We start from the raw sequence: 25615 nt of genomic DNA on the forward strand, positions 1-25615 counted from the left end.
GTCAAATATGGAGGCCAGGCCAGGGGTGGCACAATACATGCTGCAGCCCCTGGCAGGCCTTGGCTACACCTATGCCCTGGGTACCTATGGTACACTGTTACAGGGGCCTATAAGGTGAACCAATTCCAATTGTGTTATGCACCTAAGGTACATGGAGTCCATTTTAAGGAGAGAGCAATCAGCCTGGGGCCCTGAATAGCAGGATCCCAGGCCAACTAAGTCAAAAACCAGCTAAACACCAGGCAAAAAGTTTGGGGGTAACCATAGTCAGATATCCACCTTCCTACATAACCCCCCCCCAAACGAAAGGAGATAAGGCTATCCTTGACCAGGTAAGCCTATATTGCCTAAGTGGCCATATAAGGAAGTACCAGCTCTGGCTTGGTAACCCCCTGTCTCATGGTCCACTAAGCAATCCCTCACCCTAAGGGTATCTGAGGGTCTCCACCATAGGGAATCTCTACCTGTGGTGTGTCTTTGCAAAGTCAAAGGCTGGTGTTGAGATGGAGTACTGAAGTGAGTTTCCTCTGTAGGGCTCAGCTTCCTCCAATCACTCTCCACCATGTGTGCCTTTCTTTCTCTGACTGAGTTGCACTGTGCTCTCAGGGTCAACCTCTGGCTACCTAAAGCTGGAGGCTGAGTCCCTCTGTTTGGCTTACTGGAGGGACAGTTCAGGTTGGGGCCCTTAGGGTCCCAGGTTTGGCTGTGCCCAACAATATCCATCTGGGGGAGGTCCCTAACTACTTTTAAGGGGGATCCCTCAGGAGTTTTTAAAGTTTTCACCTCACTAGGGCTACTAGTTTCGGTGCCCCTAATCTGCTGATGGGGGTGCTTTATTTGACAGGGGGCCCTTTGGGTCTCACTGTCCTTCTTGTCCTCTGCAGCCCTGGGCTGAGTAAGGCAAGGTAGAGAGGGGCAGGTCACCTGCTCCAGACTGGGTCCCACCTGAGAAGGGTCCACTGCCATCAGAGGCTCTGTTAGGCCAGGCCTAACAACCTCTGGGACAGTTCCTTCATCAGGAGTAAGATCAGTTCCCTGAGGAGGCTGATCCTTTCCTAAAGTCTGGTGGGAGGGAGATTTCTCTTCCTCCTCAATGCTCTCTGTTTGGGTGGAGTGATCCATCATTTCAGGCTTCACTACCCATGTATCAGTTTGAGTTTGGGCTGTGGCCATCACAGCCCCACCAACCTTTTCAGGAGGAGACTCAGTTTGGGTATGGGCTGTTACTAGTGCAGCCCTGCTACTCTTTCCAGGAGGGAAGTTATCTAAAGATGGGGCTGAGGTTTGCTCAGCCCTCCCAACCTTTTCAGGAAGGACATCTTGAATTGGGGCTGTAGCCATTACAGCCCCACTAACCTTTCCATGGAGATTTACCATTCTAGAATGGGTTTGCTGTTCAACCTCAGCCCAGGCTGAGATTTCCAAATCATTACCCAGTAGGCAATCTACAGGCAAGTTTGCTGACACTGCCACTCTCTTTGGGCCAGTGACACCTCCCCAGCTAAGATTGACTACTGCCATGTGATGATTGGTTTCTATGCCATCAATGTTTGTCACCTGATATTTGGCATCAGGTAAAAGTTGCCTTGAGGGGACTAGACATTCAGCCACCATGGTGATGCTAGCCCCTGTGTCTCGGAAGGCCTCAACTTTCAAGCCATTGATGAGGGGCTCCTGTCTATACTTGCTCAAAGTGTTTGGGCAAGCAGTGAAATTGGCAAACCCCATGCCAGTCTCATAGACAAGAGTATCTGAGTTAGGGGACCTGGATAGGCCAGAGTCCACCTGTCCTCCAAAAGTAAACCCACCCAAATTCTTGGGGGTGCTCCCACCACCTGGGGGACCACTGCTAACAGTGACAGGAGGTGTTGGAGCCTTACCTGGAGGTATATTCTCCTTATTGCCATTCTTGGGACAACAGCTATCTGTTTTGTAATGCCCCACCTGTTTACAGGTATGACAATAAGGCTTTTTCTGGGTTGTAGAAGTGTCTTGGGACCCACCCCCATTCTTGGAGTTTTGGGGCCCTGGGGAAGTCTTTTCCTTACTTTTATCCCCACCCTTCTCTTGAGGCTTGGTAGTCTCTTTCTTTTGGTCACCACCCTGGTTCTTAGGCCTGATCCTGGTTCTGACCCATTTGTCTGCCCTCCTACCCAATTCTTGTGGGGAGGTCAGATCAGAGTCAACCAGGTGCTGATGTAGAAGCTGATTTTGACAATTACTTAAGATTTGCTCTCTCATAATTAAATTATACAATCCTGTATAGTCAGTAACCTTACTTCCCAGCAACCAGCCCTCCAGAGCCTTAGTGGCACACTCAACAAATTCAGACCAGTCCTGAGTCTGTGTCTTCTGGGTATCTCTGAACATTAACCTGTACTGTTCAGTGGTTAAGCCTAACCCATCAATCAGAGCACTCTTCAGGACCATATAGTTTGTAGAATCCCCATCACTAACTGTGAGGAGTCTGTCTCTGCCTCTACCTTCAAAGGAGAGCCACAGGATTGCTGCCCACTGCTCCTGAGGGATCTGCTGTACCATGCAGGCTCTCTCAAGTGCAGTCATCCATTTGTGGATGTCATCCCCAGCTTTGTAGGGGGGCACAATCTTACTCAGGTTTCTTGTATCAAAGGACCTGTCTTTATCCTTCTGGATAGTGCTGCCACCAGTGGATCCTAATCCACTCTCTCTAGGCTGTCTTGCTCTAGCAAGTTTCTCCTTAGCCAGGGCAACCTCTAACTCTTGCCTCTGGATCCTAAGCTCAGCCTCTCTCATTTTGGCCTCATGTTCCCTTCTCTGAGGGCTAGTCATCTCCTTTCTGGAGTGACCATGAGAGCCTCTAGAGACATGGGAGGTATTGGATTCACCTGAGTGATGCCTCCTCCTCCTATGGCCCTGGTTAAGTCCACCTGGGGGTCTGAATGGGTTGTTACCTGATTCATTCCCAAGTTGACTTAAGTTAGCCTGGTTCAGTCTACTGACCAGCACCTGACTATTTCTGTCATCATCTGACTCACTGCTTTCCACCTCCTCTCCCTCTTCTTCTTCCTCTTCCTCTACATCTACTTGAGGAGCTCCAGTGGTGGAGGCTTCCTCATCTACTAGGATGATAGGGGCAGGGGTGTCTACAGTGTCATCCTCTGAAGGATGGCCTCCTTCAGCATTCCCTGTGGGGTTTGCTTTAGAGGTCTTTAGAGCTTCAGACTGATCCAAGAGCTCTCTTAGGTGGTCTGCAGTAGGGGTAGGCCCTGTCTTCAGACCCCTTAAGACACAAAGCTGTCTTAATTCCTTAAAGGGAAAAATAGCAAACTGGGATGGTGCCCTTGGGGGGTCACTCTCAACAGGAGTAAGTCCACTGGACCCCTCTGTTCCAGACATTGCTCTAGTGTGGGTGGATGTGTTGCAATCTACCTACACTGGTGTTTACCTACTAAACCTATCTAGTAGTTGTAGCTAGGGTGTGCTACTCCCTTTGCTCTACAACGACTAAGTTCAGTAGAACTTAAGTATACTAGTCTTGTTTTATATGTACCTAGCAGGTACCTGTATGATCTTTCAAATGATAATCTCAAAGATTGTAATGGTAAAACAACAGCAAGCTCAGATCCCAATCCGCTGCTCACCAATGTGAGAAGTTGGCCTGGTATATAATGCTCACTAATTCTAGTGATCACTTTGTACCATGCCAAGCAACCCTTATGATGATGGTTGTAATTCAACCTTGTAGACCAGTTATCCTAGTGGTAACGTGGACAAAGCAGTCTTAGGCTAAACTCTGAAAGGCATGTGAAGCCAGCTGTTATACCATACACAACCCCCTTGAATACCAAATGAAAGGGACACCACACAGATATATATTGAAAATATATATTGATTTATTAACTATAAAATCCCCTGGACTCTTTATGAGCACAGAAGCACAAGCGTTAAATCACAAGACAGTTTAAAATACACAAAAGTTGCACAATATGGATGAGCCCTAGGGGCCACCTAAACCATATACTAAATAAGTGGTATAAGAGATACCAGGAGGAAAGTGAAGAGGCCTAGGGCCTTGGGAATCGCTGGAGCTATTCGAGACTGGAAATAACTAAGTCGGGAAAGGCCCACGGGACTCGGGTGCAGTGTTCAAAGTGCACGCACTTCTCAATACAAAGTCTATGGTGCGTAAAAAGCACAAAGTTAGAAAGTTAGGAACCTTCCGAGTGACCTACGGAGCTGAAACTTAAAACACAGGCCCTTGGGATGTGTACCAGTGCAGGAGCACCGGCGGAGCTGAGTTACCTCACCCACAGGAAGCGGGTGCACAGGGTCGAAGATGTGTCGGGTTTCGTCACGCTGGTCGATGGTGCTTGGAGCAGGAGATGCTGCAGGCGGCTCGATGAGAAGAGTTCCGGTGGATCCAAGGGTGGATCTGTAGATGTGAAGACCTGAAAGCAGAGGGGACAGTGTTCAAAGTCACTAGCCAGTGACTGCCGTGGAACCAGAGTGGAACCAGGTGATGTCGGGTGCAAACAGGCGTTGTCGGGTAGCTTCTTTCTGCAGCCACGTGGATACCCGGGGTCGAGGACGTCCAGGAGTCGGTCACGAGCTGTCCCACGTAGGCTTCTCGCTGTTGGCGGTGTCGGCGACCTGATCGGAGCAAACAGGCCTTGGCAAATGCAAGCCACGCAGAAGTTGAAAGATGCTGTTCACTCGGACCAGCAAGGTCAGAGCGGGTGCTCCTTTTCACAGGAGCTTGGGTAGGTCTGGAGCAACCAGACCTGCTGTTTAAATCTTCGGGTTCGTCGCCAAGATGGCCGCTGGCCGCGTGGCTAGTGGCCGGGATGGCGCGTCGAGTGGCACAATGCAAAAGGGCCCCACGCAGATCGTGGAGATGCTGGAGGGCTGATCTTCGGTGCAAGGGCTGCTCGGTGGTGGGGGTTCTCAATCCCCAAAGCACAACGTCGAGGATGCCTCAGAAGCTGCGCAGTCAGCTTGTCGGGTGTCTTTCAAGAGGTCCGGTCCCACGTCGCTCGGTGCCTCCACGGGTCCCTTCTTCGCAGGGGCTGTGGATCGGGCTCTGAGAGGTCTGGGAGTCTGGTTCTTGTCGGGCTCTGGGCTCGGTCTCCGGCGGGAGGCGGCGGCAAAGCAGACGTCGAGTCGCTGGTTGGTACCTGTGTTCACAGGGTGGTCACTCCTTGGCCACAAGGGAGATTCTTCTTCAGTCTTCTGTGCAGCAGAATGTCGAAGTCCAGTCTTCTTCTTAGTTTAAGTTGATTTCGGGATGATCTCCTGTGCAATGGCACTGCTCCCCCTCTTATTCCAATCTAGGGGGTGGATCACCTACTAGGTCCCTCCTCTGGGAGGAACCAGGAAGGGGGGCGGTTACACCCCCTTTCCTTTGTCCAGCTCCGCGCCAGGACTGGGGCTGGAAGGCCCCAGAACCGGTTTGGGCTGGCCTATGCACGGGGACACCTTGTGTGCCCCGGGCATGTCTGATTCTATTCAGCCCTGTCCTACCCAATACACAAAATCCTGTCTGGGGTGGTGCTCGCACCTCCCAAGGCAGGAAACCCTTTGTCCAGGCCACCATCTGCCGAGTTTCGGTCAGCAGCAGGAGGCCAGACTTGTGTCTGTGGTGGCAGCATCCATTTTGTGATGCTGAGGCTCTGTTTAACTTTAACCGGGGTTAAGGCTACACACATGTCGTGTCCCTCTAGAAGGGTGGAATGCTATCCCCGTCGCCAGAACTGGCGAGGGGATAGTATTCCAATTCGTATGACACCTTACTCGACATGTTTTGATAAAGCCAAACCAAAGATAGCATTTAACCGCGAGGATTATAATGCACTTAAGAGTATATGGTATGGCAATATCCCGGAACAGCTTAGGGAGTGGTTCCCGACAGCTGCAGACAGGCTCAGCTCATGCTAGAGCACCATCTCACATATTTCCAAGCACTCTGCCTCCAGGATTGATGAGGCCTTCCATAGGAGTGGCTGATAGGAACATATGTGTCCAGTTTAGGGTTAGGCACAGGCATACTGTACCTAAGTAAGAGGTGATTACACCAACTTACCCCAGCTGAGTGATCAGCCAGTTGTGTCAAATATGGAGGCCAGGCCAGGGGTGGCACAATACATGCTGCAGCCCCTGGCAGGCCTTGGCTACACCTATGCCCTGGGTACCTATGGTACACTGTTACAGGGGCCTATAAGGTGAACCAATTCCAATTGTGTTATGCACCTAAGGTACATGGAGTCCATTTTAAGGAGAGAGCAATCAGCCTGGGGCCCTGAATAGCAGGATCCCAGGCCAACTAAGTCAAAAACCAGCTAAACACCAGGCAAAAAGTTTGGGGGTAACCATAGTCAGATATCCACCTTCCTACAGACACTCAAACAAACAAATCAAAAGCTGGGAGATGGCCTTAACCCAACAAAAGAAATTAGAATAGGCCTTGAATGCTCGACCTAAAAACAGTGACCCAAATAATCCAGATGGCACCCAAAACGCATGATAATAGTATTTTAATGCAATTTACCACATCATTGTATTGACTGGGGTCAATTTCTGTAGTATAGCCATCCTGTTCAATCCATCGATCACAGTGTTTGAATATAACATCAGATATGCCTCCTTTAGGATAAGCTTCTTATTCTCATCACCTCCTCTGTGGTCAGGTTGTATAACAGCCAAAACTGTCCAACGCAAGTGTGTCTTAGTATGCTGTTTTTCAATCTAATGACTTACCAATGGGGTCGCAATCACTTTACATCTGATTATTGATTTGTGCTGGTTGATTCTTTTGCGGACCTCCTGGTTCATTTTTCCGATGTACAGTTTGCCACACGGGCAATTTATTCCTAATACCATGTTTTTAGTTTTGCAATTAGAAACGGGTTTATGTTTCTATTTCGTGCTTTTGTATGAAAATAGTGAGCCTTTAATTGTTTGGTTGAAATTCACACATGTTCCGCATTTCTGGTGTCCCTCTAATGGTGATAAGTTACATATTTGGCCCACACGATATTTTAATGACAGTGGTGGTATTGTTATATGGCCCTTAGGGACATTGTCGACATTGCTAAGTTAGCATGAGCTTTGCTGCCATGATGCTGCTTTTGCACACGTTACTACATGACTATGTTTTCAAGACTGTTTGTGCCTTTCACATGAGAACGGTCTGCTTTTCGCGTTCTCTGCTAAGTTCCTGGAGTTTAGTCTAAACACGATGTGCAAGGTTGACGAACAATTCCCCTTGTTATTCTTTTATAGTCAGTCCCTAGAACGGTGACATAACATGCTAAACACAGCTGCGATCCTGGGGACTTGTGCTTTGATAATACAGGGTTGCATGTTGTTTTAACACACTTGAAGAAAGCCTTTCCATGGAGAAGAGCTACACTGTTCCTATGATGTAAACCTTAAATCCAGGCTTTAAGGTATGGGATCTGCTGTCAAATCCCAGAGATCTTCCTTTATACTCCTCCTCAAATTTGAAATCGTTTTTTTCTCAAATCGCGCCAGTTTAATAATCAAACTGCTTGGAACTTGATTTGGCCTTGGTCTCTCTTTTAAGTATGCTTCAACTGCTTCTAGTCCATCCTTCTTCGATATTTAGGTATAAAGCGATACAATATCCAAAGTCACTAACATCTGGGTGGAGGAATTAAATTCCAAATTTTCAATCTTGTTAATAAAATACATAGTATCTTAAGATACGATTGGACTTGGTGTAATAAAGGTTTGAAGAACACATCCACATATTTGGCAATAGGTTCTAATATGGAATCGCAACACAACACAATCTGGCATCCTTGAGGTGTTATTGGATCATCAATTTGGGAGGCAAAAGTACAGAACTGGTAATCTTTAATTAGCTTTTTTTTTAAAACACATATTCATATGGTCCATTGTATCCCTCATCAAATGCTCTCCTTGAATTTTCCGATAGCACTCTTCATCAAGCACTTGTCTTTCCCCTTCCTTTTTATATTGTTCTGTTGCCCATAGCACAATGGCTCTACCTTTGTCAGCATGCTTAATTACTATTGTATAATCTGTTTGTAGCTGAATGAGGGTGTCACTTTGGTCTACTGTGATGTTTTTCTTAACATATTCTTTATTATTTTGGCAGATAGCACTGTTTGTTTGAAAGTAAGAACTTCTTTAGGGATCATATTTGGCGGCGTACACAAAGAAAATTTGTGCCTTAAGACTGATGCTTCCTTATTATGACTCCTTTTGGACTCCTTCTTTTTTTGTTTTTTCCCTAAATTTTGTAAAGGAAAGAAGGACTATTCAATGTGAAAGAAAAGCTTTTGTTCCAGTTATTTGTATTTGGGTATTCTATCTAGCGAGGCTGAACGTCTCAAGTAAGAATTGGGATGAGGGAAATGTATACTTGTAGTGATGAAGATTACCAGTAATTACATAATTTCTTCACTTTGAAATCCACTTGACACTGCTTAACTATTTTGAACAGACTACACTCATACAATTTAAGACCATTGGTGGTGGATCCTGAAAAGAGCTTACTAGAAGTCATCTAAGCAATTGTATAGGAGGTCTGCTTCTAAATGAGCTGTGTAAGATATGTACGGATCCAGGTGATATTTTAGTGAGTGAAGTAATTGCACAATTCCTACTCATCGTGTATTTTTTTCTAAAGAATATAATGTACTATTTTGTTATGTTATGGGTAATGGTTTGAGATCTCATTGGGTCATAATTTAGTGCCACTTATTCCTTGCAGTTCAGTTCAAGGTGAAAGACCTTTTGAATTAGGAGAACCATGTAGCGGATGCCCAGAAGACGAATGTGTGGACAATTTATGCCGTAAGTCCTAAAAGGAGTTTTAAAATTGCACTTTTCAAGGGAGTTTAGGCTGACCTAGAAAAGAATAGTTTCGAGTTTGCATATATTTTATAAGTAATTTAACTGCTTTATTGGCTAATGTATGACTACTTGGGGTATGTAACATATGCATCTACAACAAAGTAATAAACATTAATTCATGGTCTTCACAATGTAATTACCTGTGAACAAGGCTATTAATTAGCTGAATCGCATTAAGTTCAAGGCTCAAAGCAAGCTGTCACATTGCTGTTTATTGATTAAAGCGCCTGTGGTTTTTTATATCTTGTGTGTGTATATATATATATATCGCAAACAAATCACTCCTTCCACTTCCACCAAAGCCTCGGCGGCGAAGAAAGAGATGCGAACCACTTCTTTTTTCAGGCAAGATGTTTTATTTTAACCTAGCAGCAGTCAACAGATGACGCGTTTCGGGCTCAGGCGCCCTTGTTCACATAAAGGCTGTATATGGTTGAAGCCATTTTAAATAATATGCCCTTCCCATTGCTGTTTATTGATTAAAGCGCCTGTGGTTTTTTAAATCTTGTGTGTATATATATATATATATATATATATATATATATATATACATATATATATATATATATATATATATATATATATATATATATATATGTATACACGGCCCCCCCTTTCAACACGGAATTGCAGTGTCAAAATTTTGAAAGTTTTTCCCCGGTCAGTGCACCTGCCAACAGATCGCATCATGGTAGCTGTGGTCTCACATTTGATCGCAGCGCTGCCTAATAACTGAGTTCGACTGCTCTCCCACCAATGGGAGTGCCGTATAATTCTATTTAAGGAGGGAGACGGCACCATCGAGCTGTTAAGGCGTCTGAGGAAGGCCATTCAGGCCGAAATGCATTACGCTACGCAACTGGTTAATAAAGGACTCCCAACAGAATCCCCGCTGTGTCCTTGGGTCATTCGACAATTGAGTGGTCTGTTTTCATTAATTACCTCGTACGCCAGAAATCGCGGTACGAGGACCCGCCCTGCCAACTGTCCCGGATGCTTCTGGCAACCTCGCTGTGTGGACCAAGGGATTGGTAATTACCGGGACCGCTACGGGAACGGAGCATCGTCGTGGCTGCTGTCAGGTGGCAGATCGTGACTTCACGTGAGAGAGGGCTCACTGCAGCGCTCTCTACCACCCGCTTTGGTTAGTTCTGGACTTGTGGCTGGGGCGTCGGGGACCGGAGGGAGCCCTAAACACTGCAATTTGAGATGGTTCCTGCCACTACACAGCCCCCCCTTTCAACACAGAATTGAGGTGTCAAAACTTTGAACGTTTTTCCCCGGTCAGTGCACTTGCCAACAGACTGCATCATCGTAGCTGTGGTCTCACATTTGATCGCAGCTGCTGCCTAATGACTGGGTTCGACTGTTCTCCCACCAATGGGAGTACCGTATAATTGTATTTAAGGAGAGAGACGGCACCATCGAGCTGTTAAGGCGTCTGAGGAAGCCCGTTCAGGCCGAAATGCATTACGCTACGCAACTGGTGAATAAAGGACTCCCAACAGAATCCCCGCTGTGTCCTTGGGTCATTCGACAATTGAGTGGTCTGTTTTCATTTATATATATGTGATCAAGCTTTGCAAAAGGCGAAACGCGTAATGGCGGCGGCAGGCTTGCTGGAGAATAAACACTTCAATTGAGCACTTAATCTGGTTCTGTTCTTTCGTCATTTTGGAATTTGTGTGCTGGGGCGGCTGCTTCAGCCAGTGACGAATTTACATTCATATATATATATATACATATCAGTGATGCCATTTGAGGTGTCATCAGTGATGTCATCAGTGATGTCACTGACCATGTCATGAATGATGTAATATGTGACATGATCAGCAGTGGATTGCCGGTGCGCGATATATAGTTAGTGCAACTAACTATATATGCGAATTTCAATTGTTTTGTGTGAGTAAAATAAGGTTTTGTAAATGCTAATTCCTAACTATATATGGTCTATAACCTATGGTTTTTTCAGGGAATTTTCAAGGTTTTGTAAATGCTAATTCCTAACTATATATGGTCTATAACCTATGGTTTTTTCAGTGAATTTCAATGGTTTTTTAATAGCAAATATCAAAAGCTGTAAAATGTATTCTTCTTTTAAAGGAAAAATATATTTTATATGTATTTAATATAATTTATTTATGTATATACATTTTTTGAGGGAACGAATTTATCAACTATCATGCTGAAGAAGAGTGTGGGGAAAAAAAAACAAAGAGGAGGACTAAGAGGAAATAACAATCAGTTCAAAAATACAATTGCTTTAAAGCATGAAGTGCTTTTCCACATTTACATTTAAATAACCCATATTAGAACATACAAAATATCTACAGAGGAGATGGTGTACATTGAATTTTAGACTCTTCATTGGTACCTACATGTTGGTACTTACATCACCCACACAACACAACAGCTCTATTCAGAGCTACCCTACCTCAAAGCACTCTAAAATATTATTTTACTATTTCCCTTGGTTTTCCCCTTGTTACGCTTTCCGGGAACGCTACCCGGTGCGCGGACCGGGCGCTAACCGTGCGAATTTTGTTTACATATATGGGCCTCCTCAGCCACCCTCAGAAAACCTAGGGGGTCAGGATATGTCTCCCGTGCCCCCTTATACCCATTCCCAACATTGTTTATCTCCATCTTGTGACTAAATTCGTCCGAAACACAAGATGGCGGACTCCCGTTACGCTACCGGTGAGCTACCCGGTTCGCGTACCGGGTAGCGCTTCCACCGTGAAAAATCGAAAAAAAATGTACTTTATTTTTTTGCCCCGCGGGGCCCTTTAATAGCCCCCACATCAATCCTAGGGGGTCAGGAGGGGTCTACCATGCCCCCTTTCATTCATTTCCCCCTTCGTTTATTTCCACCTCTTGTCTCTCGATCCTACCAAGAGACAAGATGGCGGCCGCTCCGGACTGTTTAGAATGTTGACAGTCACCGGAGAGCCAATCCGCTTCTCCTCGCGAAGTTCCGTTACGCGTCTGGTACGCGAACCGGGGCGCTAACCGGGACGCTGTCACAGATATATATATTTTTTTGAACGTTAATTTCCCAAAATCCACTGGAGCACATATCTTGAGACCTAGCAAAGGCACATCGGGCAAACAGTCTCTACAATTTTGCCAAGTTTCATAGAAATCCATTCCGCCGTTCGAGCTAAAAGTGAGTCCAACCGCCCTATTGAAAACTCAATGTTAAAAACACGTTTTGAGACCCCCCTTTTTTCTCGGCCCCCGCTTGACGAAACCCCCCCCAAACTTTCAGGGGACACCCAGAAACAAAATGTGCCATTTTCCTGAAAATTTCAGCCAATTCCGTCCATCAACGCCAAAGTTATTCAACATAGAATTTTCAGAAATCCCTATTCAAAAAAGTCCTAACTATATATACCTACTGGCGACCACCAGTAGGTCATATATATATATATATATATATATATATATATATATATATATATATATATATTACCTACTGGTGGTCGCCAGTAGGTATATATAGTTAGGATTATATATATATATTTTATATATTCACTGAAAAAACCATAGGTTTCAGGTCATATATAGTTAGGTATTAGCATTTAAAAAACTGTGCAAATTCACTGAAAAAACCATAGGTTCCAGGTCATATATAGTTATGAATTAGCATTTAAAAAACCATTGAAATTGCTCCTATGTAGTTAGTAGTACTAACTATATTTTGCGCACCCGCAATCCACTGCTGATGATGTCACATATTACATCATTCATGACATGGTCAGTGACATCACTGATGACATCATCCAGTGACTGTGTGTTTCTGTAAAGTTTAAATAGGTTTTACATATTGAGCAATGAGTGGATGTATAAGTGTCTGGATGAAAGATTTAGTAAGTACATGACTGAATGTATGAGTGAGTGATTAAATGTGTCTTACTGAATGCATGGGTTAGTGACTAAACTGTCTGAATGTGTGCATCAGTATGTCTGTTGTTGTGTAAGCTACTGCATGTGTTGATCAGTAGCGCTATGAGTGGCTATATGTGTTATTGATTGGTTGCCCGAGTATTTGTATGGGAGACTGAGTGTGTGTGTGGGTAGCTGGCATATATAAATGACTATACATAAGAGCCACTGATTGTGCGAGTGGCTGTATGGATCATTGTGTACTTGTACCAGTAATTGTATAACAAAGTAAGTATGTGTTAGTATATGTTTGAATAAGTAAGGTGTTGTGTGTATAACTGTATAGTTGAGGAAATGAAAGTGTGATTGATTCTTTGCATGACTGACTAGATGTGTGAGTAACTCCATGGATGAGTGGCAGAGTGTGAGTGTCTGTATAGGTGTTTGAGTGCAGATGATAGTGTTGTATTGATGAGTGACTGTATGTATGAGTGAATCTATGGGTAAATGATTGGTTGTGTGTATAGACCTAGCAATCAGTGTGTGCGTATGTAGTAACTGGTATTGGTGTGTCAATGGTTTCAAGAATGGTAGTCTGTGTTTAACACTGGGTGTATCAAAGGTTATATTAGAGTGTGAAAAGGTGCATCGTATTATCACATGAATGATATCATCAGTGATGTGATCAGTGATGTCAATTGAGATGTCATCAGTGATGTCATTTGAGATGTCATCAGTGATGTCACTGACCATGTCATGAATGATGTAATATGTGACATCATCAGCAGTGGATTGCGGGTGCGCGAAATATAGTTAGTACAACTAACTATATAGGAGCAGTTTCAATGGTTTTTTAAATGCTAATTCCTAACTATATATGACCTGAAACCTATGGTTTTTTCAGTGAATTTGCACGGTTTTTTAAATGCTAATACCTAACTAAATATGACCTGAAACCTATGGTTTTTTCAGTGAAATTGCAAGGTTTTTTAAATGCTAATTCCTAACTATATATGACCTGAAACCTATGGTTTTTTAAGTGAATTTGCAAGGTTTTTTAAATGCTAATACCTAACTATATATGACCTGAAACCTATGGTTTTTTCAGTGAATTTGCAATGTTTTTTTAAATGCTAATGCCTAACTATGTAAGGCTTGAAACCTATGTTTTTTTCAGTGAATATATATATTTAATATAATATATATATAATTTTTATTTTCACGTTTTTTTTTATATGATTACAGGGTCAGCGCACCGTGAGCGCTCCGTAAGCACACCGTAAACGCTCTGAGCTCTTACCCCGACAAATGTTGTAAGTTTCTAAAACATAATATCTACGTTTTTAACATAGATTTTAAAGGTAGACAATATCTGCTTTAATGTAGAAAATGTTCTTTTTTTTACTTTTAACAATAGTATATTACTTTTTTAAGTAGTCACAAATCTCGCGAGGGTACGTCGCACGTGCACGCAACGTAAGAGCTCCGTCCGCGCACCGTAAAAGCTTTGAGCTCTTACTCCCGAAAGTTTTATAAACTTTAAATCATTATATCTACGTATTCATTGCACAATGTAAATGTACAGATAATCTGGGATAATAAAGAACATGTTAATTTAAACTTTTAAAGACCATATATAACTTTATTTAAGCAATTATAAATCTCGCGAGGGTGCGTACTACGTAAGCGCATCGTAAGATGACGTAAGCGCTCCGTAAATAATATGTAAACACATCGTAAGCTTACGTAAGCGCTCCGTAAACGCTCCGTAAATGCTCCATAAGCTTACTCCAACCATGTGACCTCATAACAAAAGATTTTATTGGTTTATAATACTTCCTACTCCAATTCTTGAAAGACCTCTCCCATCTTCATCATTCTTCTTTGGCTTTCGAGGAAGAAACACCTTTTTTCATCAGCACTTTGCTCCTGAAAAATCGATTGAAATGTCTGAACAGCAGGAACATGAGCATTCAGAACATGAGGAACCTGAGCATTCAGAACATGAGGAACCTGAGCATTCTGAACATGAGGAACCTGAGCATTCTGAACACCAGGAACTTGAGGATTCTTCTAGTTCATCTTCAGAAAAGTTTGTTGCTGAAACCCCTAGATCACCGAAAGAGTCCATAGTTTGGAAATGTTTTTAATTCCCAGAAGGACAGAAAAAGGTAAATGCGCCTTATGTCACATGTAAAATCTGTCACACAGTACTTTCAAGAGGGAATCCACAGAAACAGTACAGCTTTGGAACTTATAGCATGGAATGCCATGTCCGGAATATACACCCAAACAATTGGAGTAAAGCTGTAATAAAAAGATCATCAGAGGAGCAGAGCTCTGCTCCCAGCACTTCTTCTGAAGCAACAGCACCACCAATGCAAGCATCAATGGTTGCAAATATCCAACCTGAACTTAAGAATTTGATGATGCAATGCATTCGTTGCCAGAAACTAATAGCCTTTGGACAAGAGCATTCTGAACACCAAGAACTTGAGGATTCTTCTACTTCATATTCAGAAGAGTTTGTTCCTGAAACCCTTAGAACACAGAGAGAGTCCATAGTACGGAAATTTATAAAATACCCAAAAAGAGAGAAAAAGGTAAATGCGCCTTTTGTCACATGTAAAATCTGTGACACAGTACTTTCAAAAGGGGATCCACAGAAGAAATGCAGCTTTGGAACTTATAGCATGGAACGCCATGTCCGGAATATACACCCAAACAAATGGAGAAAAGCTGTAATAAAAAGATCATCAGAGGAACAGGGCTCTGCTCCCAGCACTTCTTCTGAAGCAACAGCACCACCAATGCAAGCATCAATGGTTGCAAATATCCAACCTGAACTTAAGAATTTAATGATGCAATGCGTTCGTTGCCAGAAAATAATAACCTTTGCACAAGAGTCCATTCAAGTTATCCTGCAAAAAAAAAGGAAGCACAGGTGCATTACAAGGAGCATTTTTTCTTTTCTCTGAAGATTGTCTTCTGGATGAATCTTCTAATTCAGTCCTCTTGATTGATAAAGCTTGCTTATAAACTCTTTGTTTGCGGTTCTTGGTAGGCATAATCTATTATGACTCTGTAGATATTTACAATCTGTTGAAAAGAAAAATATGACATATTTTAGACCACTACTAACATAGCACATAGCAATTACATTAACTAAACAATATAAACACTAGTTCACATCTCTCTTTGTGTGTCTCATATCAATCTCTGCCTGCACCATCTCCCTCTTTGCATGCCTCATCTCACTCTCTCCTTCTAGCATCTCTCTGTTTGTATGTGTGTGTCATCTCAATCTCTGCCTACACCATCTGTCTGTGTGTGTGTCTCATCTCACTCTCTGTGTCTAAAACGATTTACCATACTATTCCCTAGATTCATCAAAGTCCCGTTTTACGAGTCCTTAATAGCGATTATTAAGGAATCACTATTAAGGACTTGCAAAACGGGATTCATGTACGAATCGCTAAATAAATTGCGATTCCTACACATTCCTTATTTGCGATTAGCAAATTGCTAATCGCAAATAAGGAATAAATAAGGAATAAAGGCCCATAGGAAGATGAAGTAGAAGAATCCTCAAGTTCCTTGTGTTTAGAATGCTCTTGTCCAAAGGCTATTAGTTTCTGGCAACAAATGCATTGCTAAGAAGTCTGAAGGTTCCCCTACTCGGAGGGGAACAAACCGATGCACAGCATGTAGACCTTGGTCTTATTCACTAAACATTTTTGATGAAAAACAGTCTGATTGTTGAATTATCAAGTGTTTTATTCTTCACGTGGTATGTTTGTATTCATCTGTGTATTATACATCAAAGGCAAGTTACTGGGTGATCCATAATTCAATCATTATAATCCAAAACACAAATTCCCGATGCATTTCGGGCAGACGCCCTTTCTCAAGGGAAATGCTTTGAAGTTGTTAGTAAAGTGCCTCGCGGCGTAACACAGATGAATACAAACATACCACGTGAAGAATAAAACACTTGATAATTCAACAATCAGACTGTTTTTCATCAAAAATGTTTAGTGAATAAGACCAAGGTCTACATGCTGTGCATCGGTTTGTTCCCCTCCGAGTAGGGGAACCTTCAGACTTCTTAGCTCTTGTGCTTTCACTGTTTGGTCAGACAGTGTTTATCCGATTGCACGCTACAATCCATTACAACCGTATCAACTCAAGTTTACCCACGCTGTGCGAGTGCCCACTTAAACTAGATTCTCAACAAATGCATTGCATCATCAAATTCTAAAGGCCCATAGGAATGAATGGGGAGTTATTCCTTATTTGCGATTAGCAATTTGCTAATCGCAAATAAGGATGCGATTTCAAGGGTGCTAGGGGTGTCCAAAGGACACCCTGTAGCACCCCTGAAATGTCATCTACATTGGTGTTGCGCACACACATGTCCAAAGGACATGTGTGTGTGCAACATGCAACTTAGAAAAATGCATTTAAAGGCATTTTTCTAAGTTTTCGCTATTTACCACGAGGTTTGACCTCGCGGTAAATAGCGGCCCGAAATTGTGATTTCGCAATTTAAAAATGGTTAATGAATTGCATTTAAGGAATCTCAAATAGAGATTCCTTAAATGTAATTCCTCGCAATTTAGCGAATTCGCAATTACCGATTTTTGCATTTGGGATGATGAATCCCAAATGCAAAAATTGCATTCGCAAAGGGCCAGATTCTCAGAATCTGGCCCTTTGCGAGCCGATTTTTCAATGATGAATCTACCTGTAAATGTTTTTTGTTGAAATGTCTGGCTTTAAGATTTTTGACAAGGAACACACTGAGTGTGTATGTCAATTAAGGAATTATATTTTCATCTTTTTCCATAATGTTAGCTGTGTGTGCTCACAGTTTGTATATTTTAGCTTACAGGGTCGACTTCTTTTTAAAGTGTTTCTCATGCTTGGATTCAATGCTGGTACAGAGATAGTGCTAATAGTTTATTTTGGCTTGTAAATATGCTCCTTTTTTACAAGCGCCTTGCGCAACCTTTAACATGGGTGCAAGCAGTGAATATATGGAGAGGGATAGGAATAGCAGATAGAAAACAATATGAAATGGTGTGGGAGATGCATAAAGGATTTCACTAATGGCATCAATTGAGATGGAGTATAAGATAAAGAGGGGCATATTTACAAGCCCCTTGCACAATGTTTAACATGGGTACAAGCAGTAAATGCATGCAAAGTAATAAAATTGGTACACAGACAAGAATATGAAATGCCTTGAGAAATGCGTAAAGGATTTTACTAATGGCATAAATTGAGATAGAATATACAAAAAAGAGAGGCATATTTACAAGCTCCTTGCGCAATGTTTGACATGGGTGCAAGCAGAAAATGCATGCAGAGTAATAAAATTGCCACACAGACAAGAATATGAAATGCTGTGAGAGATGCGTAAAAGATTTTACTAATGGCATAAATTGAGATAAAATGTACAAAAAAGAGACTCATATTTACAAGCCCCTTGCACAATGTTTGACATGGGTGCAAGCAGAAAATGCATGTAGAGTAATACAATTGGCACACAGACAAGAATATGAAATGCCTTGAGAGATGCGTAAAGGATTTTACTAATGGCATAAATTGAGATAGAATATACAAAAAAGAGAGGCATATTTACAAGCCCCTTGCGCAATGTTTGACATGGGCGCAAGCAGAAAATGCATGCAGAGTAATAAAATTGGCACACAGACAAAAATATGAAATGCTGTAAGAGATGCGTAAAGGATTTTACTAATGACATAAATTGAAAAACCTGACTCATTTTCAAAATACAACAGTAATGAAGCCCAATATGCTTGTTATGCTTCCCAATACTGCAAACAGCACTCTCTCTATATTAAATAAACCCTTACCCACTTTTAAAATCACTTTTGAAAATGTAGAACAGTGTGAAACACACACCAGATTTTCTTAAGCAAAATCCCTGAACTGCAGCTAAGACACTGGAAACAGAAATGGCACAGTTTCCCACTCATTCTTCCCACTTATTTCGGCTCATAACCAATTAAATGTCTTCCCACACTATTTCTAAATTAAACTAACATTTCAATTGGTTCTACATTTCCACACTTTCAAACTCACATAATATTCACCCATCCCCCTACTGCTCATTCAACCTGTTACCATGGTAACTCTCACCTAAGGAAGAACAGAGTTTAAAAGTTCATCATACTATGTTGCAAATGAATCCAACAAGGTTGTTAGAGCTTTCAATATAACAGCTAATCATGTGCAATGTTCCTTTCAATGACATTTTCTGAACCATTAGCATTGCTTCTTTTAAAAAACAAAACTATGCACCCTAATATGTTTTTTTGCATTTTCAGAAAGCACCAATCATTTCTTAAGCTTCAAGTGCAGTGAATGTCCTCCTCTTTTTTTCTAAACTAAAAGCTTTCCAACTGCCATTTCATTTACAGCCCTCATCTGAATACAACCAGATCTGCCTTGAACATGCTTTCAGTATGGTTTGTAGGACACAGCTTTGTATTCTGGTCTAAAAGGTATGCAACAAACAGAGGAATTTTAAACCTTGATTTACCAAATGTGGATATTTTATGGATTGGCCAGGGAGGATTGAGATGTCACCAATTGATACCATTGGTGAAATCCTTCATGCATCTCCCACACCCTGACCTCAAAATTGTGCACTGTGGTGGAAATGACTTATGCACTTTGATTGGGTTGGTCTGGAAATGCTATTGAAGGACATCTTTGGACAATTTATGTCACTTTTTCTTCAAACTGCCTTTGTCTATTCCAATATATGCCAAAGGCAAAAATGGAATTGGTCCAATCAATTTTGTCCGCAGATTGAGAAAGCAAGGAAACGTGTAAATAAATCTGTTTCTGCATACATGAGAGACTATGGAATGGGTTGTATATACCACAACAACTTGCGTTACAACATGCAAGGCATCTATAGGACAGATGGTGTACATTTCACTGATGAAAGGAACAGAGTATTTCTCTGTAACATCAGACTCTGCATTGGTACTTACTTGTAGGTACCAAAAAAAACACAATGAACACAACGGCTCTTTTTAGAGCCAACTAACATGTAAACACTCAAATATGATTTTTAACTTTATTTTGTTTATTCATTTTTACTGAGGTCCGCGCACCGAGCACTCCCCGTGCGCGGACCTATTGTGTTTTCTGTTATTTTATTAAAAATAAACATTATTTTTAACCTTAAGAGTCCTTGAAGGACCCCCTGAGAAGGCCTAAGGGGTCAGGGACACTTTACCCTACCCCCTTCCCACGTTTTTAAGTTATATTTTTCACTCTCTTCTGAAACCACAAAATGGCGGCGATAGGGCTCGCGCACCGTGCATTTACCGAGCACTCACAGTGTGGAAAAGGGTAGGGCCGATGACCTTTTTCAGAGTTGCCCGGCGTTAACCGCCTCTATACCCACTCAAGTTACCAAACAAAGAGGCAGGCGCTGGAGACTGGAAGGCAGGAAACAGAAGTTTTATTCCGACGGAGCAGAACACATCAAATCAGACAACAGGGTATCTTCTCGAGGTGCTCTAACCGCATCTCTGAGGCCTGGCCTCTTATACACAAGTTTATTGCTTTATTGCGTAAAACACATCTCTGTCAATACTTTGATGTACGGAAAGACATCCTCGGAATCCCCGCTTCAGGCCCGTTCCCACACACATTTACAGTTAAAGTCCCCACCCCGGTCACAACAGGTGATGATTATCTCGCAGCTGGACATTCCGCCGATTCACGGAATGTATGTGGTTGATCGGATCTCATAGGGTGGGGGCTTTGATCAACTCGTGGATCCTTTGATGGGGGAAGCTTCCTACTGTATCGGGGGGCAATAAACAGTATCCGCAGGGCCAGGTGGCGGCCTGGGAACGAGTAAGACAAACGGGCACACAGGAAAGGGGTTTTTATCAAAGGACCCGGGATCATGAAAGGAATGAAGCGAGGTGTCGCGCTGGGAACAGGATGGGGTTCCGAGGCAGAGCTGCGCTGAAGAGGGGTTTATGACCCAAGGCATGTGAGAGCGGGGGCTGTCAGCGTGCGGGGGATGCTTGCGAGGTCAGGAGAGAGAGAGAGAGACGCGCTGGCTATCGGCGATGGGCAGAGAGGCCATGGCACTCAAAATGGCTGCCGCTTACGCGCACGAATGGGCTCGAAAAGGGGGCAAGATGGCGCCGATAATGGTGACACTGCAGTCTAAGTTTTAACAGTCCTCCCTTTTCAACATATCTAGCCAGCTTGTCTACTCAATGTCAATCTTCATTAAATTCCTAACCTCGGCATCATATAATGCTCCCATGTGTTCCTTTCCAAAGTCCACAGTCTTAGGGCAAATACAATTCGCACATAACGAACACAGAGGCGGCAGGCATTGAATTCCTAAGCACAAACCACATATTACAACTACAGGAATCAGGATAATGGTAAACAGTCTCCAGCCCCAGTTCTTAACAGTACTCCAGAACCATCCACCAAGCGACCATTCTTCCTGCTCCTGGTGGACTTCTGAGGAGAGTCTGTGGAGGTGTTCGATGGCCTTGTACACTGAGGGTGAGTTGTCCGGTATATATGTACAGCAGCTGGACCCAATAATGCGGCATGCTCCACCACGGTCCGCAAGAACCACATCTAGAACAAGGCGGTTCTGGAGAGCCACCAGGCGGACCGCTTGAAGCTCGGCTGTGTTGTTAGCAAGGATGCCAGCTGTGATGTTCATTGTTGTCTCGACTGCCTGAGTCAGATGTCGGATGGCACGGCTGTTTGCCATCGGGCCCCAGAGTGGAACAAGTCCCTTCATAGCATCGAGGAACTGTGCTCCTGTTGAGTCGGCTTGTTCAATGTCCTTGGCTCGCTTTTGTCTATGGTGATTTGCTGGGGCCACATAGGTCGGAGGAAGGATGAAGGAGATGAAACAAGTGCCCCCCCAGCCTTTGGGGAGCCAGGTGTAAGCCTTTGTGCCGCAAACGAAGTACATATTTGGAGAGGATACAAAGGAAGGTGGATCGGTAGAGTCCAAAGTTCTGGTGAAACGGCAAGCACTGCGGCCTACCAGCTGTGTCCCAAGCCCTTCTATGCACATATGGCCTGTGACGTTGATGACAGATAGAGCCACAGTCAGAGTGGCAGCTGTTCGTTTCCGTAGGTAGGAGAAGGTGGGTCTGGTTGGATTGTTGAACACCTGCATTTCAATTCGTTCTTTAGCAGGGATGTCCATGTGGATAGAGTCGTTAGAGGTCTGCGGGCAGAAGTGTGTCTTGGTTTTGTTTCGCCAGACCTCATGAAAGAAATGCGTCATGGTTTTGCTGGAGGTGGCATTGTCCTTATAGCTTTCTTGCAGGAGGATCAGCCAAGCAAGGCAGGAGCCGTGAATTGAGAAGGGTGAAGGGATGAAAGGTATCGAATGTCCAGTGGCGTGGGGTAGCAACCCACAGATCCAGCAATTGGTGCATTGGTGGCAAGATTGTGCTGGTGCAGCAGCTGCACAAAGGAGTTATTCCAAAACTCCTTTCGCCTTTCTCTGAGTTGAGGAGAGAGCGAGATCAGATAATGTTCCTTCACGGTGGTAGGCTGTGCAGTGGTCAGGAATGTTTCATGAGCAGGTGCATTTTCTTCCACAATCCAGAGTGTGGTCATGAGGAGAAAGCAGAAAAGGATTGTGATGAAAAGTGCAATTGTCTTTGAGCTGTGGAGTCTGTCTGTCTTTGGGTTTCTGTAGCGAATTTTCGGATGTCCGGTTGCTTCCATCACCTTCTTATCGGGCGCTTCCATCACCTTCTTATCGGGCGCTTCCATCACCTTCTTATCGGGTGCTTCCATCACCTTTAAGGGAGCTCAGTAGCGGGCAGAACCAAAGACCTCGTCTGGCTTTCTCTCCTGACAGCCCTTGTTGTGTTAGGCCACCGATCTGAGAATTATGACTTAGTCAATGGTCTGCTTAGCCGAAACTCTCTCCTTTCGACGCAGGTTATACCCTTCTTTGGATGGCACAGTAGGGTCAGGAATCTTTGCAAGTTCAAGTGTCTCAGTGTCCGGGTAGCAATTCAGCGATGGTCGGTCTTTGTTCAGGGGCTCTTCCTGGGTGGTCACGTCTTCAGTTGTCATCAGAGTCGGGGGAATCTTCTTACAATGGTGCGCATGCACCCAGGTCCGCTTTCCTTCCACTCGAAGAGCTGTTCGGGTGGTGAGTAGGACTTGCCAGGGGCCCGTCCACCAGGGTTCCAGACTCTTGGCGCGCTGAAAATTTTTTATGAGGATAAAATCCCCGGGTTGCAGGTTGTGTCCGGGACCCCTGGAAGCGTCAGGGATGGCATGCAGCACCTGTTGGTGAATGACAGACAGAGTTTCAGTCAACTTATACAAATAATCAGACATTAGGACGTCCGGGACGTCATGAATGGAAGTCGGTTTTGGTGCAGACCAGACGCTCATGGGTCGGCCGAAAACAACCTCATAAGGTGTCAAGTGGTGTTTGGTGGGGGTGGAACGCATCGATAGCAATGCTAGTGGGAGAGCGTCTGGCCATTTCAGTCCCGTGGTAGCCACTATCTTGGCCAGTTTTAGCTTTAGTGTGGCATTGTGTCGCTCGACAAGTCCAGCAGACTGGGGGTGGAAGACTGCGTGGAACTTTTGCTTGATACCCAGCCCCTTTAAGATGAGCTGGATGACTTCAGCTACGAAGTGGGGGCCATTGTCGCTCCATAAAATTCGACAAAGGCCGTAGCGAGGGAAGAATTCTTTTAGCAGTACTTTTGCAGTGGCCATAGCAGTGTTATCACGGGTTGGGTATGCTTCCACCCATTTGCTAAATGCACACACCACGACAAGTACGTATTTCAGGCCTTGGCATCTGTCTAGTTGGATGTAGTCCATCTGCAGGACTTCAAACGGGTGATTGGGAACTCCGAACCCTCCCCGGGGGACCACAGTTCCTTTCCCAGGGTTATGTTGCAGGCATATCAAGCATTGTTGGACCAGACGTTTGGCGGAGTCTGTGATTTTATCGTTGTGCCAAACTCTGGAGACAAGTTCAATCATGGGGGCTGATCCTATGTGAGCAGGGGAGTGTGCCATAGTCAGTATGGGAATCAGGTATGAGTCAGGTAGCAACCATTTGTTTGTGTCTTTTGTCCGCCAGCAGCCTTCGTCGTCTTTCAATCCCACCCGTGCCCATTCAGTCAATTCGTGTTGTGTGCTAGCCATTTGAATGTCCCTAATAGTGTCCCTAGCGTCGGTCCATTTCTCTGCTTGTGACCTGGTCACGTACATGCGTGTTGTTGTCCTGTTTTCAGCTGTCGTTCGAGCAGTGAGGTCGGCTAGTGCATTTCCCTGTCCAATAATGTCTGTCACTTTCTTGTGTGCCTGGCATTTGATGACCGCAAGTCTTTTGGGGAGAAGGACAGCTTCGATCAAGGCGGAGACTAGATCTCCATGTAAGATGGGAGTGCTGTGCGAGGTCAAAAATCCCCTTTCCTTCCAAAGGAGCCCAAAATGGTGAACCACCCCGAAGGCATACTGGCTGTCGGTGTAAATGTTCGCTGTGGTTCCTGCTGCTAGGATGCATGCTCGTGTCAGGGCAATCAGTTCCGCTGCCTGTGCAGATCGTTGTGTAATGCGGGCTGTCTCTACTACAGTTCGGGCTGTGGTGACTGCATAGGCAGCTGAAGTGGTGCCATCGGGGAGTTTGATGCAAGAGCCGTCCACCCACACCTCTCCGACAGGGTCAGGAAAAGCTGTGTCTCTGAGGTCAACTCTACTTCTAGTCTGTTCGTCCGTGAGGGTCACACAGTCGTGTCATTCATGGGCCCCCGTTGCTGTCCTCTATTTCTTGGTCCACCCGCTACGTCCTTGGGGTCCCTATTTCTGTTCATCTCCAAAAGAACCGGGCACTGGGATTTCCAATGGCCGAATCCTTTACAGAAGGCACACTGGTCCTCTCTAATGTCTGTACGTCCAATGTGGGGTGTCGAGGTGCGGTCTTTAGGAGGTGCGTTCTTAGGGACATTTGTCTGGTAGTTTCCTTTGTATTGCTCTCGTCCTATAGTCACCCCTTGCAATTGTGCAATCATCACCCTCTCTTTTAAGTCTTTCTTCTTTTTCTCTGTTCCTCTATCCTTTTCATTTTTCTGGTGTTCGTAATATTGGGTCATCGGAAGGATAGCCGCAGGTTTGGAGGCTGCCCAACTACTCTCGCTGGCCTGCAGTTTCTGGGAGACCTCCGGTGACAAACCTTTAACATAATTTTGGACAAACAGATGGTGTCCGGTTGCAGTGGTCATGTCCTGACCGCTGTAATCGGAGAACACCGTTTCAAACCGGGAGAAGTAGTCCGATACATCCTCCTGGGGTTTCTGACGACAAGCCGTTACTATCGACCAGTCCACTTTCTTTTCTGGAATCAGGGTTTTCAATTTCTGTACGATTTTATCTGGAAGGTCTAAAATGGGTTTCAAAGGCTTCTGTCCAGGTTCTCGTTGTCTATCTATGCCATCGAGTTGTGACCAGGTATGTCCAAACAGCTCAAGGTGGTCGACTTTCCGGATTTGCTTCCACACATCAGCTGGTAGACATAACCCGAAAAACAAGTCGATGTCAGGCAGGGTCATAATCGTCGAACCTAGGGCTGTACCTAATTCAGTATAGAAGGCAGTGGGGTTTTTGCGTAAGTCAGGCAGAGATTTCCGGAACGTCAGAATATCTTGCCGATCCCATGGCTGGTAGACCCAGTTGTACACTACCCTCCCTTTTGCATCTTGGTGGTTAACGTCATTGTGAGTTCCTTGACCACGTGGAGGAACCCAGTAGGGGGCAGCCT

At 44.1% G+C, this 25615-nt stretch overlaps 1 protein-coding gene across 1 annotated transcript in view; it reads left to right on the forward strand.

Annotated features, from left to right (window-relative positions):
- LOC147750843 (GLIPR1-like protein 1) overlaps positions 1-25615 on the forward strand; it is a 462095-nt gene that overhangs the window by 344205 nt on the left and 92275 nt on the right. The window contains exon 4 of the mRNA XM_086931421.1: positions 8741-8823. Within this exon, the coding sequence (XP_086787547.1) occupies positions 8741-8823 (83 nt within the window). The remainder of the gene's footprint in view (positions 1-8740; positions 8824-25615) is intronic.

This window comes from Lissotriton vulgaris, chromosome 1_1, assembly GCF_964263255.1.
Source record: "Lissotriton vulgaris chromosome 1_1, aLisVul1.2, whole genome shotgun sequence".
NCBI lineage: Eukaryota > Metazoa > Chordata > Amphibia > Caudata > Salamandridae > Lissotriton > Lissotriton vulgaris.